Source organism: Scyliorhinus canicula, chromosome 2 (assembly GCF_902713615.1).
Source record: "Scyliorhinus canicula chromosome 2, sScyCan1.1, whole genome shotgun sequence".
Lineage (NCBI taxonomy): Eukaryota > Metazoa > Chordata > Chondrichthyes > Carcharhiniformes > Scyliorhinidae > Scyliorhinus > Scyliorhinus canicula.
In genome coordinates, this window is record NC_052147.1 from 28751607 (window position 1) to 28771600 (window position 19994).

Here is a 19994-nt window from a genome sequence, read left to right on the forward strand (position 1 = left end):
CCTGCTCAAAATGGAGACCTAATACCAAGATTCCGACGGAATCCGGGAAGCTCTCCACCATGGATATATCTGCATGGTTAAGGAGAGAAACTTGCACCTGGGGCCCGCTCCCAGTGTCAGCAGAGACCAGTCTCGATTCTCCGCTGACAGGAACACTTCGTCTCCAGGATGGAGTATCCAGGTCTATGTATTTGTACTGTATATAGCCCAGTATAACAACCATAACTTACATTGGTAAACATCTTTAAATTTCATCATCGGACAAGGCTTCCCATAATTTTCGATATGGCTGTCAGTCTTAGCTTGGGTTCACTCTGCAGCACTTCCACTTCCAAGTCAAGAGGTTATGGGTTCAAACCTCATTACGGCGCTGATACTTCAGTGCAATACTGAGTGAGTGTAGCATTATTGGAGGTACTGTCTCTCAGATGAGATGTTAACAGAGACTTTGTCTTCCTGCTTAGATCAATGTACAAGATCCCAAAGCAGGATTCAAAAGGACACCGGGAGGTTTCACTGTGTTATATCCAATACTTTCTCTACAGCCAGTATAAAAATATAGAGTAACTTGGTTATTGACTCATTGTTTTATCTGATCTTACTAAGCCCAAATTGGCCACCTACAGACTGACTGCTTTTCAAAAGTAATCCAGTGGCTATGAAGCATTTTGAATGTCTTGAAGATGTGCTAGGATTTGAACTAAATCAACTTTGTCCTTTCATTAAAGATTTAGAATTAATTGTCCATAGGTTTGCTGCAAAATTATACAATAATTATGTTTGTATCTATACTAGGTTATAAGAAGCTATTCAAGTGTCCACTATATTTTGTTGTTTGCTCTTTTCTACTAGGGTTGGACAGCTTCACCAAAATGAACTCCACCTTCAATGACATGAAGCTTGGCAGGATGTCTGATTTATGAACAAGAGTACAATTACTCTGCACTGCCTACATTATGGATCCAAGGTTATCTGGTGCTATGGATCAAGCTGTCACTGTATTAATATAAAGGGTTGCTTGAAAGCTACTTAATCATAAAAACATTGAAAATTAAATTAATACTAGGCATTACAGGTTACCAAACTCCAAGCATAACAAAAAGAAGCAACAATTATATAATACCACATCCATCAATGTTAAGCTGAAGTGCATTAAAGTCAACAGAACGTATTTAATTGTAAGTCATTAACTGGAATTGTATCAAGGCATCATTTGCAATTTCAAAAAAAGCATAATGCTGTATTCCATCTAATTAGGAAATAAAATAATAAGAACTGCACGCACAGTGTACTTTGTGGTGGAAGATGCAATGAATATTTGTCATACCAGTTCAATATTTCAAAAGTTCAATATTTGAGTCATTGCAGTAAATTACAAAAATATGTACTTTTTAATGTAAAATGTGTGTTCATTTTTAGAATATAATCATTGTTGGCAATGGTATATTCATAATGTATGTGTATGCTTGATATGTATTTTATGTAACTGAACAAAATACATGGGGCTGAACTTTTGTGAAGGAGGTTGAATCGGGAAGCTTCCAGACCTGACAGACTGACCCTCTTTAAAAAGGGCCCCACCAACCTCCACCATGCTTTCATTCCAGAGGAGGAATGGAGGCAGTTTGGAGGTGGCCATGGAGGCAGGTGATTGCCAAGGCAGGCGGGTCAGAAAGCCTGCCTCAGTTCTTTGGAACTTTGGCCCAATTGAACTAAAGGCTATTTAAGACCTCGAACCCTCACCTCCCCAGTCAGCCCCATACCACCTCCATCCCCTCATGAATCCTCTACCCCCACTTACCTTATCCATGATAGGCAGAGCTCTGAAGCCATGTGGAAATGAAAATAAAAATACACTTATAATTTCAAACTTCAATATGCTGTGGCTACCAGTGACCAGAAACTGAACTGGACCAGCCATAAAAATACCACAGCTACAAAAGCAGGTCAGAGGCTAACGAATCCTGCAGTGAGTAATTCATCTCCTGGCTCCCCAATCCTGTCCACAATCTACAAGGCACAAGTCAGGAGTGCGTTGGAATATTCCCCACATGCTTGGATGAACGCAGTTCCAACAACACTCAAGGAGCTCAACACCATCCAGTGCAAAACTACTCGCTTCATTGGCATTCCTTTCACACACATCCACTCTCTCCACCTAGCAGCAGTGCTAGTAGCAGCAGTATATGCCATCTACAAGACATGCTGCAGGATCTCAGCAAAGCTCCTTAGACAGCACTTCCAAACCCACCACTACCATCTAGCAGGACAAGGGCAGCAGATGCATGGGAACACCATTACCTGAAAATTCAAGTCACTCATCATCCTGACGTGGAAATATGTTGTCATTCCTTCATGTAAGAATTCTAGGTAAAACTACAAATCCCTCCCTAACAACAATATGGACTGCAGTGGTTCAAGAAGGAAGCTCGCCAGCGCCTTCCAAAGGACAATTAGGGATGGGCAATAAATGTTGGTTTAGCCAGCAAAGCCCACATCCTTTGAAATAATTTTTTAAAAATCTAATAGAGCTCAAAATCAAATACACTCGGTACCAAAAAAAAATAATTCATGAAACACATTCAAAAAATGTAAATCCACTCCCGCATTTACAAACAAACATATATTTAATTAATCATATCAAAGATAGCTAATCCTTCAATAACCTCTTAAAACTGTCAATCAAAATATCTACACAGTCCCTGCTGAGATGTGGTTCTGAATCTTTTGAAATACAACCAAACATTCATAAGGGGCTCAGATATAATACCAAACCTTGGGAAATCTAAACATTGGAGTCCATTGAAATTGCATAAACAGATGGCTAATGATTTTTCTGTACTATACCAGATGGCCTGCCAATCAACGTACTCCAGCATTGGGTACCTATTGTCCTTTTACTCGAACTAAAATCTGAAGACTTTTTTTTCAATGTTAAAGAGATTTGAATTCCTTCAGTTCCTGACACTTAAATAAACCTTAAATTCCCCTTTCATTGTGGATTAAAGTTGTTGGAATAATGAAATTCGGGTGTATTTGTACTCAACAGTCAAATCAAATGGCCCTGCGTTTGGGGCGACCCATGCCCTGTGCCCTTTCCACTGCCGGCAAAAGTGGGATCTGCTGCAAATGGAGGCGAAACTTCTGCATTTAGATTCCATACTGGCATTTTTAATGATCTCCCGATTTGCCATGACTTGGTGAAAATCCAAGCCAAGTTGTTTAAGTCCAAAATTTTGAAGTAGCATTAGGTGTGTACAAGGATAGTTTTAAAGTATTTTGCTTTTGATTTCAAAATTAGTGTTTTTAAATTTAAAACAGACTCTGATTAGGAAAATTAACTGACATCCTAAAATTGCATGAAGTGGAGCAAATACATAACTACTGCCAACTGGTCAGATGGGTATATAAATCTAACCTTAAAACATCATGATCCCTCATAATAATAATAATAAATAAAAGAATAATTAAAAAGATAAGTACCTTCACAAAGATAGTTGAATTGCATTCCTGTAGAGCCTCCATCAAGTTGATAACATGCAAGCAAACCATTTCTACCATCTGCAACACAGTGAAGGATTTTTCATTTGAGAAAATGCTGGAATAAAAGCTAACGTGTTTGAAAAGTTGGTTTTGAGAACATTATTTTACATATTTGCACAAAAGCAAAACATTGCAGATGCTGAAAATCTGAAATAAAAGCAGAAAATACTGCTAAAACAGGCCAGACAGCATCAGTGGAGAGAGAAACAGAACAATTTTTTCAGCTTTCACGAAAAATTTTAAACATTACCTCGTTTCTCTCTTCACACTTGCTGCCCGACCTGATGAGCGTTTCCAGTATCTTGCTTTTATTCAATGTATTAGATTGGATTTAGATTATCTAGTTATTGGCATACTCTTAAAATAATAATGTTGTCATAGCAGTGTTATTTGGCCTGTTGCATCTGTGCCAGTTTTGCAACAATACCGTGGCTAGTCATACTTCCCTAACTTTACCCTGTAGCCCAGCAAATATTTTCTCTGCAGATAATTGCCCAACCCACTTCTGAAAAGCTCGACTGAATCTGCCTCTACCACACTTTCAACTGCGGTGGGCAACAAATGAAATGAAAATGAAAATCGCTTATTGTCACGAGTAGGCTTCAAATGAAGTTACTGTGGAAAGCCCCTAGTCGCCACATTCCGGCGCCTGTTTGGGGAGGCTGTTACGGGAATCGAACCGTGCTGCTGGCTTGCCTTGGTCTGCTTTCAAAGCCAGCGATTAGCCCTGTGAGCTAAACAGCCCCTACTGGACTTGTCAGTGCTGCCCACATCCCATGAAAGGATAAAAAAGGCACATCCTGACCACTGACTGCATAGCGAAAGATTTTCTTTCTGTTGCCAACTTAGGTTCTTTTGCCATTCACCTGAATTCAGTGTCCTCAGATTTTCAACCCTCTAGCCAGACTCGTCATGATTTTGAATACATCTAACAGTTCTCCTCTCAACATTCTCTTCCCTAAGAACATTCCCAGTTTCTCTAAACTATCCAAGTAACTGAGTCATAAGAACAAAAGAACTAGGAGCAGGAGTAGGCCATCTGGTCCCTCGAGCCTGCTCCGCCATTCAATATGATCATGGCTGATCTTTTTGTGAACTCAGCCCGCCCGCTCACTGTAAACATTAATTCCTTTACTGTTCAAAAATCTATGTTTTCCAATCTGCTGGAACCGCCCCAAAGTTCAGCAAATTTTGGTAAATTACCACAAGCACATTTGCTATTTCCACCGCCATCTCTTTAATGCCCTGGGATGCTTTCCATCAGGGCCAGGAGACTGGTCTACATTTAGCCCCATTAGCTTGCCCAACACCACCTCCTTAAGTGTTAATAATTACTTCTAGGTCCTCATCTGCCATTGTGATGCGCTAACAATTGCACACAAAGACCCGAATCGGTACAAGAGAGGCTTTATTACCATGAGATGTTATTCCTTCAGCTGCAACTGTAGAATGGCAGCTCAGGGGAACTCATGAATATTTATACTGCTCTCTGTGTGCGGAGGTAGCCAGCAGGGGCTTACCGGTAAATCTGTAATACAGGTACTGCTGTACATCCCCTAATACAGGCACACACATATATATACAGTGGTAGATCACCACATTCACCCCCTGTTAAAAATGAGTCCGGCGGGGGTGACGTGAAACTATTATACATAATCCGTGATTTATTTACAGAGGGGGAGGGGAAAAAAAATCAAGTGTCCATCTTGCAACCCGGTGCCCGTCACAGGCTGAGTAGGACCGGCGGTCGGACGGTTCGTTGAGAGCGACACAGCAGTGGTGGCGACGTCGGCGCTGGCGGTGTTGGTGCTGGCCAGTGGCTGGATGACCCCGGGAGCATGCCGAAATCTTCCATGTCCTCTAGTGTGGGCAGGGGAACGAGGGAAGGACCTGGTGGGGCTGATGTTGGGGGCGCCAGGGAAAGGGAGGGTGGCGCGTGGGTGGGGAGGTGTGTGGGCATGGGATCGGCACCCGAGGGAGCCAGGTCCCTGAACGAGACTGTATCCTGGCGGCCGTCGGGGAACTCCACGTAGGCATACTGGGGGTTCGCGTGGAGCAGGCGTACCTTGTCCACCAGAGGGTCTGCCTTGTGGAGCCTGACATGCCTACGAAGTATGACTGGCCCTGGAGCTGTGAGCCTAGTCGGGAGCGACACCCCGGATGTAAACTTCCTAGGGAAGGCAAAAACAAGTTCATGGGGTGTGTTGTTAGTTGCGGTGCACAGCAGTGACCGAATCGAGGGGAGTGCATCAGGGAGGACCTGCTGCCAGCGGGAAGCTGGGAGGTTCCTGGACCGTTGGGCCAGCTGGACGGCCCTCCATACCGTCCCGTTCTTCCTCTCCACCTGCCCGTTTCCCCGGGGGTTGTAGCTGGTCGTCCTGCGGGAGGCGATACCCCTGCTGAGCAGGAACTGACGCAGCTCATCGCTCATGAATGAGGATCCCCTGTCACTGTGGATATAGCCGGGGAAACCGAACAGAGCGAATATGGAATCGAGGGCCTTGATGACGGTGGCAGACGTCATACCTGGGCATGGGATGACGAAGGGGAACCTAGAGAATTCATCAACCACACTAAGGATGTAGGTGTTGCGGTCGGTGGAGGGGAGGGGCCCTTTGAAATCCACACTGGGGCGTTCAAAGGGGCGGGACGCTTTCACCAGGCGCGCGCGATCTGGCCGGGAGAAGTGCGGCTTGCACTCTGCACAGACCTGGCAGTCTTTGGTGACTGTCCGTACTTCCTCGACGGAGTAGGGCAGATTGTGGGCTTTGACCAGGTCGTACAACCGAGTGACTCCCGGATGGCAAAGGCTCTCGTGCAAGACGGAGCTGGTTCACTTGTGCGCTGGCACATGTACTTCGGGAGAGGGCGTCTGGGGGCTCGTTGAGCTTGCCAGGGCGATACAAGATCTCATAATTATAGGTGGAGAGCTCGATTCTCCACCGCAAGATTTTGTCATTTTTGATCTTGCCCCGCTGTGTGTTGTTAAACATGAAGGCTACCGACCGTTGGTCAGTGAGGAGAGTGAATCTCCTGCCGGCCAGGTAATGCCTCCAGTGCCGCACCGCTTCAACGATTGCCTAGGCCTCCTTTTCAACAGAGGAATGTCACATTTTGGAGGCATGGAGGGTGCGGGAAAAGAATGCCACGGGTATGCCTGCCTTTAGAGTGGCGGCAAGGGCGACATCTGAAGCGTCGCTCTCTACTTGGAAGGGCAGTGTCTCATCCACTGCATGCATCCCGGCCTTGGCTATGTCTGAGCGAATACGGGCGAAGACCTGTTGTGCCTCGGCCGTGAGGGGAAATTGCATGGACTGGATCAGTGGGCGGGCCTTGTCCGCGTATTGTGGGACCCACTGGGCATAGTAAGAAAAGAACCCCAGGCATCGTTTGAGAGCCTTGGGGCAGCGGGGGAGGGGAAGCTCCATGAGGGGGCGCATGCGGTCGGGATCGGGCCCCAGTAGTCCGTTTTGGACTACATAGCCTAGGATGGCTAAGCGGTCTGTGCTGAACACGCACTTCTCCTTGTTATAAATGAGGTTGAGGAGAGATGCAGTGTGGAGAAATTTTGCAAGGTTGGCATCATGGTCCTGCTGGTCGTGGCCGCAGATGGTGACATTGTCTAAGTACGGAAACGTGGCCCGCAGTACGTACCGGTCAACCATTCAGTCCATTTCTCGTTGAAATACCGAGACCCCGTTAGTGACGCCGAAGGGAACCCTAAGAAATTGATAGAGTCGACCATCCGCCTCGAAGGCAGTGTAGGGACGGTCCGATTTACGGATGGGGAGCTGGTGGTAGGCAGATTTAAGGTCAATTGCTGAGAAGACCCGGTACTGTGCAATCTGATTGACCATATCAGATATGCATGGGAGTGGGTACGCGTCGAGCTGCGTGTACCGGTTGATGGTCTGGCTGTAGTCCACGATCATCCTGTGTTTCTCCCCAGTTTTAACCACCACCACTTGGGCTCTCCAGGGGCTGTTGCTGGCCTCGATAATACCCTCCCAAAGCAGCCGCTGGACTTCGGACCTGATGAAGGCCTTGTCCTGGGTGCTATACCGTCTTCTCCTGGTGGCGATGGGCTTGCAATCTGCAGTCAGATTGGCAAAGAGGGAGGGAGGGTCAACCTTGAGGTTCGTGAGGCCGCAAACAGTGAGTGGGGGTAGGGGTCCGCCGAATTTGAGGGTGAGGCTCTGGAGGTTACATTGGAAGTCCAGGCCCAGTAAAAGTGTCGCACAGAGGTTGGGGAGAACGTACAGGCGGAAACTGTTGAATTCAGCGCCTTGTACGGTGAGTTTGACCAGACAGAAACCCCGGATCGGGACAGAGTGGGATCCGGAGGCCAGGGAGATCTGCTGGTTGGCGGGATGGACCGCGAGGGAGCAGCGCCTTACCGTGTCCGGATGGATGAAGCTATCGGTGCTCCCGGAGTCGAATAGGCTGGAGGTCACGTGGCCGTTAATGAGCACCGTCGTAGAAGCGGTAGCCAGGTTGCGAGGACGAGATTGGTCGAGCGTCATGGAGGCGAGTAGCGGGCGATCGTCCGAAGAGTCCGTAGAGTCCGATGAGTGGTGGCAGCGACCCGGGTCCCATGGTCCAGTCCTGATGGGAGGACAAAATGGCGGCATCTGAAGTACCTGCGGGGAAGAAGATGGCGGCGCCATGCAGCGCACGTTGCGGGGGTGGGGCAAGATGGCGGCGCCCACTGATTGCACGTGGAGTTGGGGAAGGAAGATGGCGGCGCCCATGGTGCACACATTGCGGGGGCGGCAAAAGATGGCGGCGCCCATTGATCGCACGTGGACCGGGGGGAGGGGGGGGTGAAGATGGCGGCGCCCACTGGTCGCACATGGCCCCGGGAGCAGAGGCTGAGGTGAGGGGGAGAGTTCGGGCGCGATAGCGGCAACTGTGTGGGCCTGACACACCGCTGAAAAGTGGCCTTTCTTGTCACAGGATTTACAGGTCGCGGCACGGGCCGGGCAGCGCTGGTAGGGGTGCTTCTTCTGACTGCAGAAGTAGCAGCGGGGACCCCCAGTGTGCGTGGTGCGGCGAACAGCGCAGGCATACTGCATGGGAGCGGCCCCAGTCGGGGGGGGGGGGTCGGTTGCGGGGTCCACGAGGCGTAGGAAGGGTGGGCCGCGCGGTGGGCGGGGTAGGATTCTACGTTATGGGAAGCGGCCGTCATAGAGAGCGCTAAAGTCTTTCTCGCCGCAAGATCGAGCGCGGCCCCTTCCAGCGGTCGTTGCCGGATGGGGTCCGATGCAATACCCGTCACAAAGGCATCTCGCATGAGGAAATTCGAATGTTCCGTAGCCGTGATGGCCTGGCACTCGCAGTCCCGTACTAGAGGGATAAGGGCCCTCCAGAAGTCCTCAATCGACTCACCCGGTTGCTGGACGCGAATGGCGAGTACATGCCTCGCAAACAGCACGGTAGCATTGTGGATAGCACAATCGCTTCACAGCTCCAGGGTCCCAGGTTCGATTCTGGCTTGGGTCACTGTCTATGTGGAGTCTGCACATCCTCCCCGTGTGTGTTCATGGGTTTCCTCCGGGTGCTCCGGTTTCCTCCCACAGTCCAAAGATGTGCAGGTTAGGTGGATTGGCCATGATAAATTGCCCTTATTGTCCAAAATTGCCCTTAGTGTTGCGTGGGGTTGCTGGGTTATGGGGATAGGATGGAGGTGTTGACCTTGGGTAGGGTGCTCTTTCCAAGAGCCGGTGCAGACTCGATGGGCTGAATGGTCTCCTTCTGTACTGTAAATTCTATGTAAAACAGAGTGTTTGTCGATTGGACGTAATTCTCTTTGAGAAGTTCCATGGCTCGGGCATAGTTCGGCGCATCCTGTATCAGCGGGAACACGCTGGAGCTCAATCTTGAGTATAGGAGTTTAATTTTCTGAGCTTCCGATGGTGTCGGGTCCGCTGAGGTGATGTAGGCCTCGAAAACAGCCAGCCAGTGGTTAAAGTCTTTTCTGGCGTTCGGCGATTGCGGATCCAGCTGCAGGCGATCGGGTTTAATTCTGATGTGGAAAATCTCACGGTAATAAATTGATGCGCTAACAATTGCACACAAAGACCCGAATCGGTATAATAGAGGCTTTATTACCATGAGATGTTATTCCTTCAGCTGCAGCTGTAGAATGGCAGCTCAGGGGAACTCATGAATATTTATACTGCTCCCTGTGGGCGGAGCTAGCCGGCAGGGGCTTACCGGTAAACCTGTAATACAGGTACTGCTGTACATCCCCTAATACAGGCACACACACATATATATTATATATATATATATATATATACACAGTGGTAGATCACCACACATTGCCTCCTCGCAATCAATTATTGTCATGTTATTTGTGTCTTACCCTGTGAAGACCGACACTAAATACCTGTTCAATGCCTCGGCCATTTCCTCATTTCCCATTATTAAATCCCCCCCTCCCCTCCACATCCTCTAAAGGACCAATGTTTACCGTAGCCACACTTTTTCATTTTATACATTTGTAGAAACCTTTGCTGTATGTTTTTATATTCTGAGCTAGTTTACTCTCAAAATCTTTTTACTTTTCTTTATAGCTTTCTTCGTGGCTTTCTCTTGACCTTTAAAGATTTTTCAATCCTCTAGTTTCCCATTAATCTTTGAATGCATTTTCTTTAAATTTGATACCCCCTGTATTTCGTTAGATATCCATGGCAGATTATCCCTTTTCCGACAGTCCTTCCTTTTCACTGGTATATACTTTTGCTGAGCACTGTGAAAAATCACTTTGAAAGTCCTTCACTGTTCCTCAATTGTCCTATCAGAATGTCTTTGCTCCCAGTCTGTCTTAGCCAACTCCTCCCTCAACCCATTGTAGTTTCCTTTGTTTAAGCGCAAGGCACTGGATTTTATGATATAGGTTGTATGGAGAAATGGTTGAATTCATTAGGGTGGAAATTATAGTGACCTTTTCTCCTTATTATTTCTTATTTCCACCCAAATGAATTCAACAATTTCTCCATAGAACCTTTATCATCTCTCACTACTGCCTTGATGTCATCCTTAAATATCAGAGCTACACCACTTCCCTTACCTTCCTATCTGTCCTTCTGAATAGTCTGATACCGCTGGATATTTAACTCCCGGTTGTGATCACCCTGCCTCTGTAAAGGCCATTAAATCATACTCACTCGCAATGATTTGTCCCGTCAACTCATTTACCTTGTTTTGAATGCTACGAGAATTCAGGTAAAGTGCCCTTATGCTAGTTTTTAATACCTTCTTTTTCAATCCTAACACCTCCATTAATAACATCTCCTGAGTTCTTCTTCCCTTTAACTTTTTTCATAATTTTCCCTGGAGTTGAACCCACCACCCCACCTGCTAACCTGCTGCTTTGCTTCCAATTTACCATTATACTTCCTATAGCTATACCTTCCCTTCCCCCTCTCACTTGCTAGTTTAAAGTCCTTGTGACCACCGTATTTATCCTTTCCGCTAGTACACTGGTCCCAGGTTGGTTCAGGTGAAGGCCGTCCCAATGGTACAGATCCCTCCTGTTCCAATACTGATGCCAATGCCCCATGAGATGGAACCCCTCTTTCCCGCACTACTCCTTTAGCCACGTGTTTACTTCCCTAATTGTCTCATCCCTATGCCAATTCGCATGTGGCTCGGGTAATAATCTGGAGATTATAACCCTTGAGGACCTGTTCTTTAAATTTGTTCCTAGTGCCTGATAATCCCTCAATGGGCCCTCTTTACTAGAGTTGCCTATGTTGCTTGTCCCAACGTGGACCACAATAACTGGATCCTTATCCTCCCACTCCAATATCCTTTCAAGCTGGTTGGAAATGTCCCTTTTCCTGACGCCGGGCAGGCAGTATACTATGCGGGACTCTCAATCCTGCTTAAAAAGGATGCTATTAATCCCCCCAATTATAGAATCCCCTACATTTAGCACTTCTCTTTTTGAATGGACATTCTCACTTGAATGGACTCCTGCACCACGATACACTGGTCAGCTAGCTCACCTCCCTGCAACCCTTTTCCTCATCCACACAGGGAGCAAGTATCTCATACCTGTTGGACGAGGTAAAAAGCTGAGGCTCCTCCTTTACTGAATTTAGTACACCGCTACCTGACTCACTTGCAGTCACACCCTGCTGAACCTGACCACTAACCGAATTTGAGGTACTTAATCTACAGGGAGGGACTGCCTTCTGAAACAAAGTGACCAGGTAACTCTCCCCCTCCCGGATGCGCAGCAGTCTCTGAAGCTCAGACTCCAGCTCATCAACTCTGAGTGAAACACCTCAAGCAACCAACATTTGCTTGCATCGCCTGCCCAGCCATCTCTACCAGTTAATTAATTTATTCATAGTTTGCAGTGTGTTTTTCAAATTTAGCACAGATTCCCTGTAGCCAAACAGGTCACATGTTTCCTATCTTTCAGTTTTTTTCAGCTTCAGTGGAATCGCTGAGATAAGTTACTTTATACTCACCGAGTTCGATGCTCCGCCCACCGAGACTGCTCGCTGGAGACGAGGCCGCGAATCCCTGAGGTATGTCACTTTATACTCACCGAGTTCGATGCTCCGCCCTCCGAGGCTCCCTGGAGATGAGGCCACGTATCCCTGAGGTAAGTTATTTTATACTCACCGAGTTCGATGCTCGGCCCACCGAGACTGCTCCCTGGAGACTAGGCCGTGAATCCCTGAGGTAAGTTACTTTATACTCACCGAGTTCGATGCTCCGCCCTCCGAGACTGCTCCCTGGGCACTAGGCCACGAATCCCTGAGATAAGTTACTTTATACTCACCGAGTTCGATGCTCCGCCCACCAAAACTGATCCCTGGGCACTAGACCGCAAATCCCTTAGGTAAGTTACTTTTTACTCACCAAGGTCAATGTTGCTTCCCACCAAGACTGCTCCCTGGAGTCTAGGCTGCGAATCCGTGAGGTAAGTTACTTTATACTCACCTTGTTCGATGCTCCGCTTACCAAGACTTCTCCCTGGAGACTAGTCCCTTCAGCTCTTGAACCATTCTTAAATCTTTTCTGCCCCCCGCTAATACCTTTACACCCGTCCAAAATTACAGTGCCTGAATGAATACAGTGCACCAATTGAGACTGAACCAGTGCCTTTATCAATGTTAGCCAGAATGTCCATATTCTTTTGTGCTTATGTAATCAGGGGAAAGAAGAATAGGTGAAATATTATGATTATACTCACCACTTTGTTATGAACCATCAGCTGTAAAATACTAGGTGTCACCCGACTCCAGAATTCAAGGGCAGTCAGAACAGCTGTGCACACAAACTCATTCTGGTTCTGTAGTGTTGGAGCAGAAGCTGCTTGTTCACAATAGACTGTCCAAAGCTGGGCGAAGATGAAAGCATGGAATAGGGAGCACATGTGCAATACAGATGTCTACAAAACATAAAGAAAAGAACCACTGATTTATTGTAGTTAAATCTGTACATCAACTTACACATAACTCGTACTAGACAGTTCTAAATTTCAGTTTACTGTGCTCTTTTAGAAATCACACGTAGTGTAAAAATTTGAATAAAAATGTTAAAATTATAATTTTTCAAATTTATCCCGCTAGAAACATTTACACAAAAAGACTGATGGAGAAATTAATTAGTCCATCAGAAATTTAACAGAGGTATCACATTTTTATATATTGCCATTTTATATATTGCATCCAGAAAATGAACTTTGTTTGAAGTAATGAGTCAATGATATTTATTTCAGCTCAGAATATGTATCTTGTCAATGTATTTATCTAATGAATTCTGATGCCACGCTTAAGGCAACATAAAGTTGATTGCTCATAGTAGTACAGCACAGGACGAGACCATTTGGCCCATTGTGTGTGTGCTGGCTCGTTCAAAGAGCACTCCAATTGGTCCCACTGCCTCACTCTTTCCCCACAGCGCTGCAATTTGTTCTTGTTCAAGTCTTAATCCAATTCCCTTTTGAAGGATACCATTGAATCTGTTTTCACCATCCTCGGAGATAGAGCTTTCTAAATCTGAATCATTTGTTCTGTAGAGAAAAGATTGCCTCGCCTCGCCACTGCCTCTTTTGCCAATCACCTTAAATCTCTGCCTTCTAGTTATTTTACTAGAAAGAAAAATATACATTCTCCCATTTTATTTAAAGAAATATTGTAAAGGAAGTGAAATGAAGAGGCTGACAAGTGGTTATGAAAAATCAATTTCAAAGACTCCAGCTACTAAAATTACATGTTTATGCTACTTGGTGTAGATGGATGTCGAGTGCTTTAGGAGGTTGCTTAGATAGTAATGACGAGAAGGCAAGAGCGCTTTCCTGAAAACTAAAGACCTTCGGCAGGATTCTCCATCGCCCTGCAGCAAAATCGGCAAAGGCGATTGGGCGGCGAATGGCACCCGTCTCCAAAATTGCGGCAGGTGCCGATTTGACACCAAATTGTGATTCTCCGTCACCCCGAAAACGGTGTAAATGCCGAAAAAAAAGATTGAAGATTCCATTCTGTTTCAGACAGATCCCTTAACAAGTTCCTTAATATACTTAACAGGGTCATTAATTGGTGGAGAACGGGTTTCTGGTTCCCACTTATCCCCACCACTCCCCCATCCCCAAAAATTGTAAACTGTCCAGAGGCGGCGAGATCAAGTGCCGCCCTCCAGGAATGCAATTTTCAACTCATTCTGTTCCCGCTGCCACTGACAATTGAAATTCCATCCCATTGTGTTTAATGAGAGACGAGAAACAAAACTGACATTGTCAAAGGGCTCCCGAAACCTTCTTTTGTATATTATATTAAACAGAGTCCCCATCTAACTGTTACAGGTGGATGTTAAAGATTCTGTGACATGCTTCAAAATAAAACAGAGATGTTCCAGTAGCCTAACCTAAAATAACCCCCAACTAGTTCGGCCTAAATCAGACAAAGTGGTCATTTTCTTTCATTGTCATTTGCAAGAATTTGCTTTATATTAAGTTATTACTTGGAAAGAAGCTCGATACATTTCTGTGGTAGAAATAATCTCTTTCTATGTTTTAAATAGTCACATTACGAGTATCTTACTCAAAATAATAGTAAGTGGAATAGAGACTACTGTAGCGAGTTAGATATAAGACAGCAAAAATAGGCTACACACATTGACAGATAATGCGATTTTTAAAATAAAGAGTGACAATATAAATGAAAGATATGTCCTATCTGTACTGTTTCGTTACTCACAAAGCATAAAATAAGATATGTGAGCCATTCAAGAACATTTTCTTTCTGGGAAAACTGCTAATTTAGAAAAACAATCATTATTCAAGAGGATTTGGAAAATTTATCTCCATAACTAGCCAATGATAATTAATGATAAATGCTAGGTTTTGCACATTAGATTTGAATATATGTGCCATTAATATGGCACAGGGATAAGGTTCGGTAATAAATTCTTGAAAGGGCTGAATTCTCTATGATTAGGGCAAATCATCAACCTGTACATCCATCACCATTTCTAGTGTCTCAACAGCCATTTTAACTGTCTTAGTCCACATTAGCACAAATTGTCTTCACATATTATTTGGAGTTAATCCTCCTTCCCTATTCCCCAACAAGTTCCACCAACCTCCTCCCTCATGAGTCTCAGGCCACTCTCTCCCTGTGTTGCATTACAAAATATTTGCTGTCTGATAAGCAGATTCCTCTCAACCCATGACCTCATGAATTCAGGGGATATGAAGATAGGAGAGGAAGTTGGAGTTGAGGTAGATCTGTCATCATATTGTTGAATGGCACAGCAGACTTAAAGGACCAAATAACCTAGGAGGAGCGGTGGTGAAGGGGAGCATTGCAGTGCTGGAGAAAGAGGGTTTCCCAGAGGGTTCAATTTGGTGAGAGCGAAGGAACAAAAAAAAAATGCAATTACATTGCTCGATGTAGACTGTCTGGGACAGTGGTAGTGTAGACTGCCAATTAATGGGAAGGATGTAGAAGAACAAATCTGCAGGGAAATTACAGAGATATGCAACCATCATACAGTTATAATGGGGACTTTAATTACCCGAATATAGACTAGGGCAGTGCTAGTGCAAAAGGTGGATAGAGGCAAACATTCCGAGATTGTACACATTAAAGTTTTCTACAACAGTGAGTTCAGTCCAACAAGAAAGAATGCACTGTTGAATCTGGTTCATGGAAATCAGATAGATCAAGAGTCAATGGCGGAACATTTTGGGGGACAGTGAGCTTTGCATCGTAAGGTTTACGATGATGATAGGCAATCCAGAGTAAGAATAACTAACTGGGGAGACTGACTTGAATATGGCAAGAACAGAGCTGGACCATATGTACAGGAATGAAAGGTTGGCGGGAAAAACTAGAGCTCGACAATGGGCTACCTTCAAAAATGAAATAGTTTGGGCACAATCAAGGTAAAGAAGAAAGAGTGTGCTAATGACAGATGTCAGGAAGGGGCTGGTATAGCACAGTGGGCTAAACAGCTGGCTTGTAATGCAGAACAATGCCAGCAGCGCGGGGTTCAATTCCCGTATCGGCCTCCCCGAACAGGCGCCGGAACATGGCGACTACGGGCTTTTCATAGCAACTTCATTGAAGCCTACTTGTGACAATATGTGATTATTATGGCCTGGGGCTGGTTTAACACACTGCGCTAAATCGCTGGCTTTGGAAGCAGACCAAGGCAGGCCAGCAGCAGGGTTCAATTTTCGTGCCAGCCTCCCCAAACAGGCGCCGGAATGTGGCGACTAGGGGCTTTTCACAGTAATTTCATTTGAAGCCTACTTGTGATAATAAGCGATTTTCATTTTCTGAGACCTGATGAGATGCAACCAAGAATATTTTAAGAAGTACGAGTGGAAATTGCAGTGTCACTGGCCATAATCTTTCAGTCTTCCCTGGAGCCAGGGTAGGTATCCAAGGACTGGAGAATTGCAAGCATTACACCTCTGTTCAATAAAGGTTGGCATCGCCAAGGGGAAGGGCCTGAAATGGGCACGGCATGAAGGGGGTGTGGTATGAAGAGGTGCCATGAAGGAGGGTGATGGCCCTGTTGTCTCACGGCGCTGAGGTCCCAGGTTCGATCCCGGCTCTGGGTCACTGTCCGTGTGGAGTTTGCACATTCTCCCCGTGTTTGCGTGGGTTTCGCCCCCACAACCCAAAGATGTGCAGGGTAGGTGAATTGGCCACTCTAAATTGCCCCTTAATTGGAAAAAAAAAATGAATTGAGTACACTAAATTTTAAAGGAAAAAGAAAATGAAGGGGGGTGATGGAGCATGAAAGGGGTGGACATTTAGGGGCGGGCATGAAAGGGAGGCATAAAAGGGTCCATGAAAAGGGGGCATTTGGCAATTACATAGTGTGCTGTCGCTCACCTTGCGGGGGGGGGGGGGGGGAGGGGGGGTCCTGAATGGAGAGCCATTGGGAGGTCCCCGATAGATGGGGGGGGGGGGACTGGGGGGACACTAAGGCCCTGATGCTGGCATTGGTGATGGGGGGGGGGGGGGGGGGGGGTGTTACTGTCACATTGAGATTACGATACTCTCTAAACATTGGACCCCAAACTCTGAAGGTTGGGCTTGACAGCATGTTTAGGCCCCACCCATCAGTGCTGATGCAGAGCCTGCCCCCTTCCAAAAAAAACTTCTAAGTATAGGTGGATTGCGATCTGGATCACGCCCAACCACCTCATGAGAGGGACAAGGTTGAGAAGACAGGGCCTTCCTCAATGAACCTGAAATATGATACAGATGACTCAGTTCCAAAGTCAGTGTGAAACGATTTTGGGTGCTCTTTCAGTGCAGACTTGATGGGCCAAATGGCTTCCAGCTGTGCTGTAGGAATTCTATGATGTTAATAACACCATTTGGGTACAGAGACGACCAGGAGTACTTTTTCCAGAGGATAAATCAAGAAATGATCCTGCACGGTCTGGACAATAAAGAGGAGAAAAATTTGCTGCCCGGAACCAGCAGCAATGCCTGACCTCTCTCACCCTCAAAATGCAGGGGGTGGGACCCTTGTTCAAATGAAAGATACCATGAGAGACGCAGTTGACTTTCATACCGGGGCACACTGGTGGTCCCTCATTAGGGAAAATGATGTTGCACTCTAGTAAGCCACTTAACTGAAAAAGTTAAGTGACCTTGTGAAAAATTTGACCCCCACCGACACAGCTCACACTGAGGCATGGGTCTTGAGGCGATTAGTTAGGGTTTGGGAAAAGGAGACCTGAGAAAAGAGTGAGCCTAGGTCGAAGTGAAAAATTAACCTCATGGGCAGTCAGGGTATACAGTCAGTGTTGGGGAATGAAGGAGATGATAGGGGGCATGGCTTTGGGGGCACGCAACCGCATCCTGTCTCACAAGGATAGCCACCTCCATCTAGCTGGAGAAAGAGATGTATCAGAGAACGGCAGCAGCAGGAGGATGTACGTCTTAACTGGTAGAAGAGGACTTCTGAGGGATTGTGAGGCAGCCCGGAGACAGGGATCTAGTCTGTTCCCCTCCCAGGAGGAGGCCCGAAATGTAGAAATGGGGCACACCTAATGCACATCATGGTGCAGGATAGAGCATACAGAGGAGGACAGCCTGAGGATCATTATGATCCATGTGATGGTGGCCACTACCAGCAGGATTGATGAGTCAGGCCTCTCCAGAGTGGAAGTGTAATGGGATAGTATGGGGCACCCAATTGACACAGGCAGGTTGGCCAGAATTTGTATGCGACATTGAAGGCTTCCGCACTACCGTAAACACATTCCTACATCTGAAATTTAATTGGCAACCAAAGGGAAAAATTGTTCTTAGCGATTTTACTGGCCATTCACAAGAAGGCATTGGGTGTGAATGGAACCCGAATGTGAACAGAGGCCCATAGCACGTGATTAGCTGGGTGTTTCCAAATGATCGGAGCGCAAAGAAACACAATGTAGTCGAATGGCCTTTTGGGTAGATCTGGGGCCTCAGCTGGGAGCGCGCGGCCAAGGCCACACTTAGTCATTTTCTGCACTGAGGAGCTCCGCGTGCCATTTAAAAATGGTGTCCTGATCTCCCGATCCCCCAACGCAACCACCAAACCCACCACAAGCACTAACTCACCTATAAGGGGATCCTCCACCACCTCCACACCCAAGCGGGACACCCCCGGGCCTGATCCCATTCCGTGACATAGGCCAGCTTGGCACCTTGGTAGTGCTAGCCTGGTACCCTGGCAGTGCCAGGATGGTGCCCAGGTGGCACCAGCAGTGCCAGGGTGCCTCCCTGCCCAGAGGGTAAGCACCTGGGGGCCTCTGAATCCCTGGGATACCTTGTTTGTGGAGACCAGCACTGAATGGCACTTGCCAGAGGTCTCCAAGGCGAGGGGGTTAGATCCGACGCCTTGGTTAAATCTTTGGAATGCATATTAGAGTGAGACTAGCTGTCTCACTGTAATATGCAGATTTGCCAGAAAGTGACCCCACCCGCAACAGGTGAGATTCACATTGCGACATCTTGCGATATCACATTAGATCTCACGCGTCGTGGCTAGCCGGGTCAATCCCGGAAGAGGGATTTCCCAGCACCTACCGGCCGGGCCGAGCTGCTTTTCGGGCGCAACACGGCTGGTATATCTCAGCCATTACTAAACCACTGGAATTCACAGTGGCCCATTTGCGTTGTCTGCATCCAGCGGTGCTGGTGCCATTACCAAGAGGGGCCGAGCAAATTTTGGAATCTGATTTTATGCAAAAATATCTATTGACATTTGATCTAGCAAATTGCTGTGTCTGGAGAATGAGTCAAGCAGCACCATGGTACGTTCCCATGGATACTTATCTGGAAAGGATCTGTACCTTTGGGCAGCTGTGGATTCAACCAGCTGATATGTCAGACAACACGGGGGTCTGACGCTTCATCGACCGATCATATCTTGGCCTTTGCCAAACATAAACATGATTGTGAGGGCATGAGTTAGTGCGGCAGGACCAGTCCTAACCCCAAAAACAATATGGGTTCCCTAAGGGTGCAGAGCAAGATGTAGCCAAAGTGATCGATAGTTTACTTGATCAAGGAGTTCTTCATCCAGTGGCATCGACAAAGAACTCTCCGATGTGACCAGTCAAAAAGTCAGATGGATCCTGGTGACCTCTAAACGATTACCAGGAGCTAAACAAATCTACACCCTTCAATGCTCCCACATTGGCTAGCAGCGCCAATGCCATGATTAAACAAGCCCTTCAAGCTAGATACTTCATTTTCTTACACATCAGTATAGTTTTCAGTCCATCCCTCTGACCCGAGAATGTCAATATAAATTTGCTTTCACATTCCGAGGCCAACAGCATACATGGACTTGCTTCCCGCAAAGATTCCATAACTCACCGTCTATTTTTCACCAACACTTAGTCTAGGGCCTAGAAAGGTTCTTGAAACGTGAGCGCCTAGTAGAGTATGTAGGTGATTAGCTCTTGA

General features: G+C 46.5%; 2 protein-coding genes across 7 annotated transcripts in view; one reads left to right on the plus strand and one right to left on the minus strand.

Moving 5' to 3' along the window:
* Positions 1-3626, plus strand: part of prima1 (proline rich membrane anchor 1) — a 189321-nt gene extending 185695 nt beyond the window's left edge. Inside the window, exon 4 of the mRNA XM_038775011.1 lies at positions 853-3626. Within this exon, the coding sequence (XP_038630939.1) occupies positions 853-892 (40 nt within the window). The 3' untranslated portion in view covers positions 893-3626. The remainder of the gene's footprint in view (positions 1-852) is intronic.
* Positions 1-19994, minus strand: part of LOC119951685 (protein unc-79 homolog) — a 269084-nt gene that overhangs the window by 4708 nt on the left and 244382 nt on the right. For all 6 annotated transcript variants that reach the window (XM_038774926.1, XM_038774915.1, XM_038774945.1 and 3 more), the window contains 2 exons: positions 12761-12958; positions 3484-3561 (listed from right to left, as the gene is read on the minus strand). In XM_038774926.1, coding sequence (XP_038630854.1) covers positions 3484-3561; positions 12761-12958 — 276 coding nt within the window. The remainder of the gene's footprint in view (positions 1-3483; positions 3562-12760; positions 12959-19994) is intronic.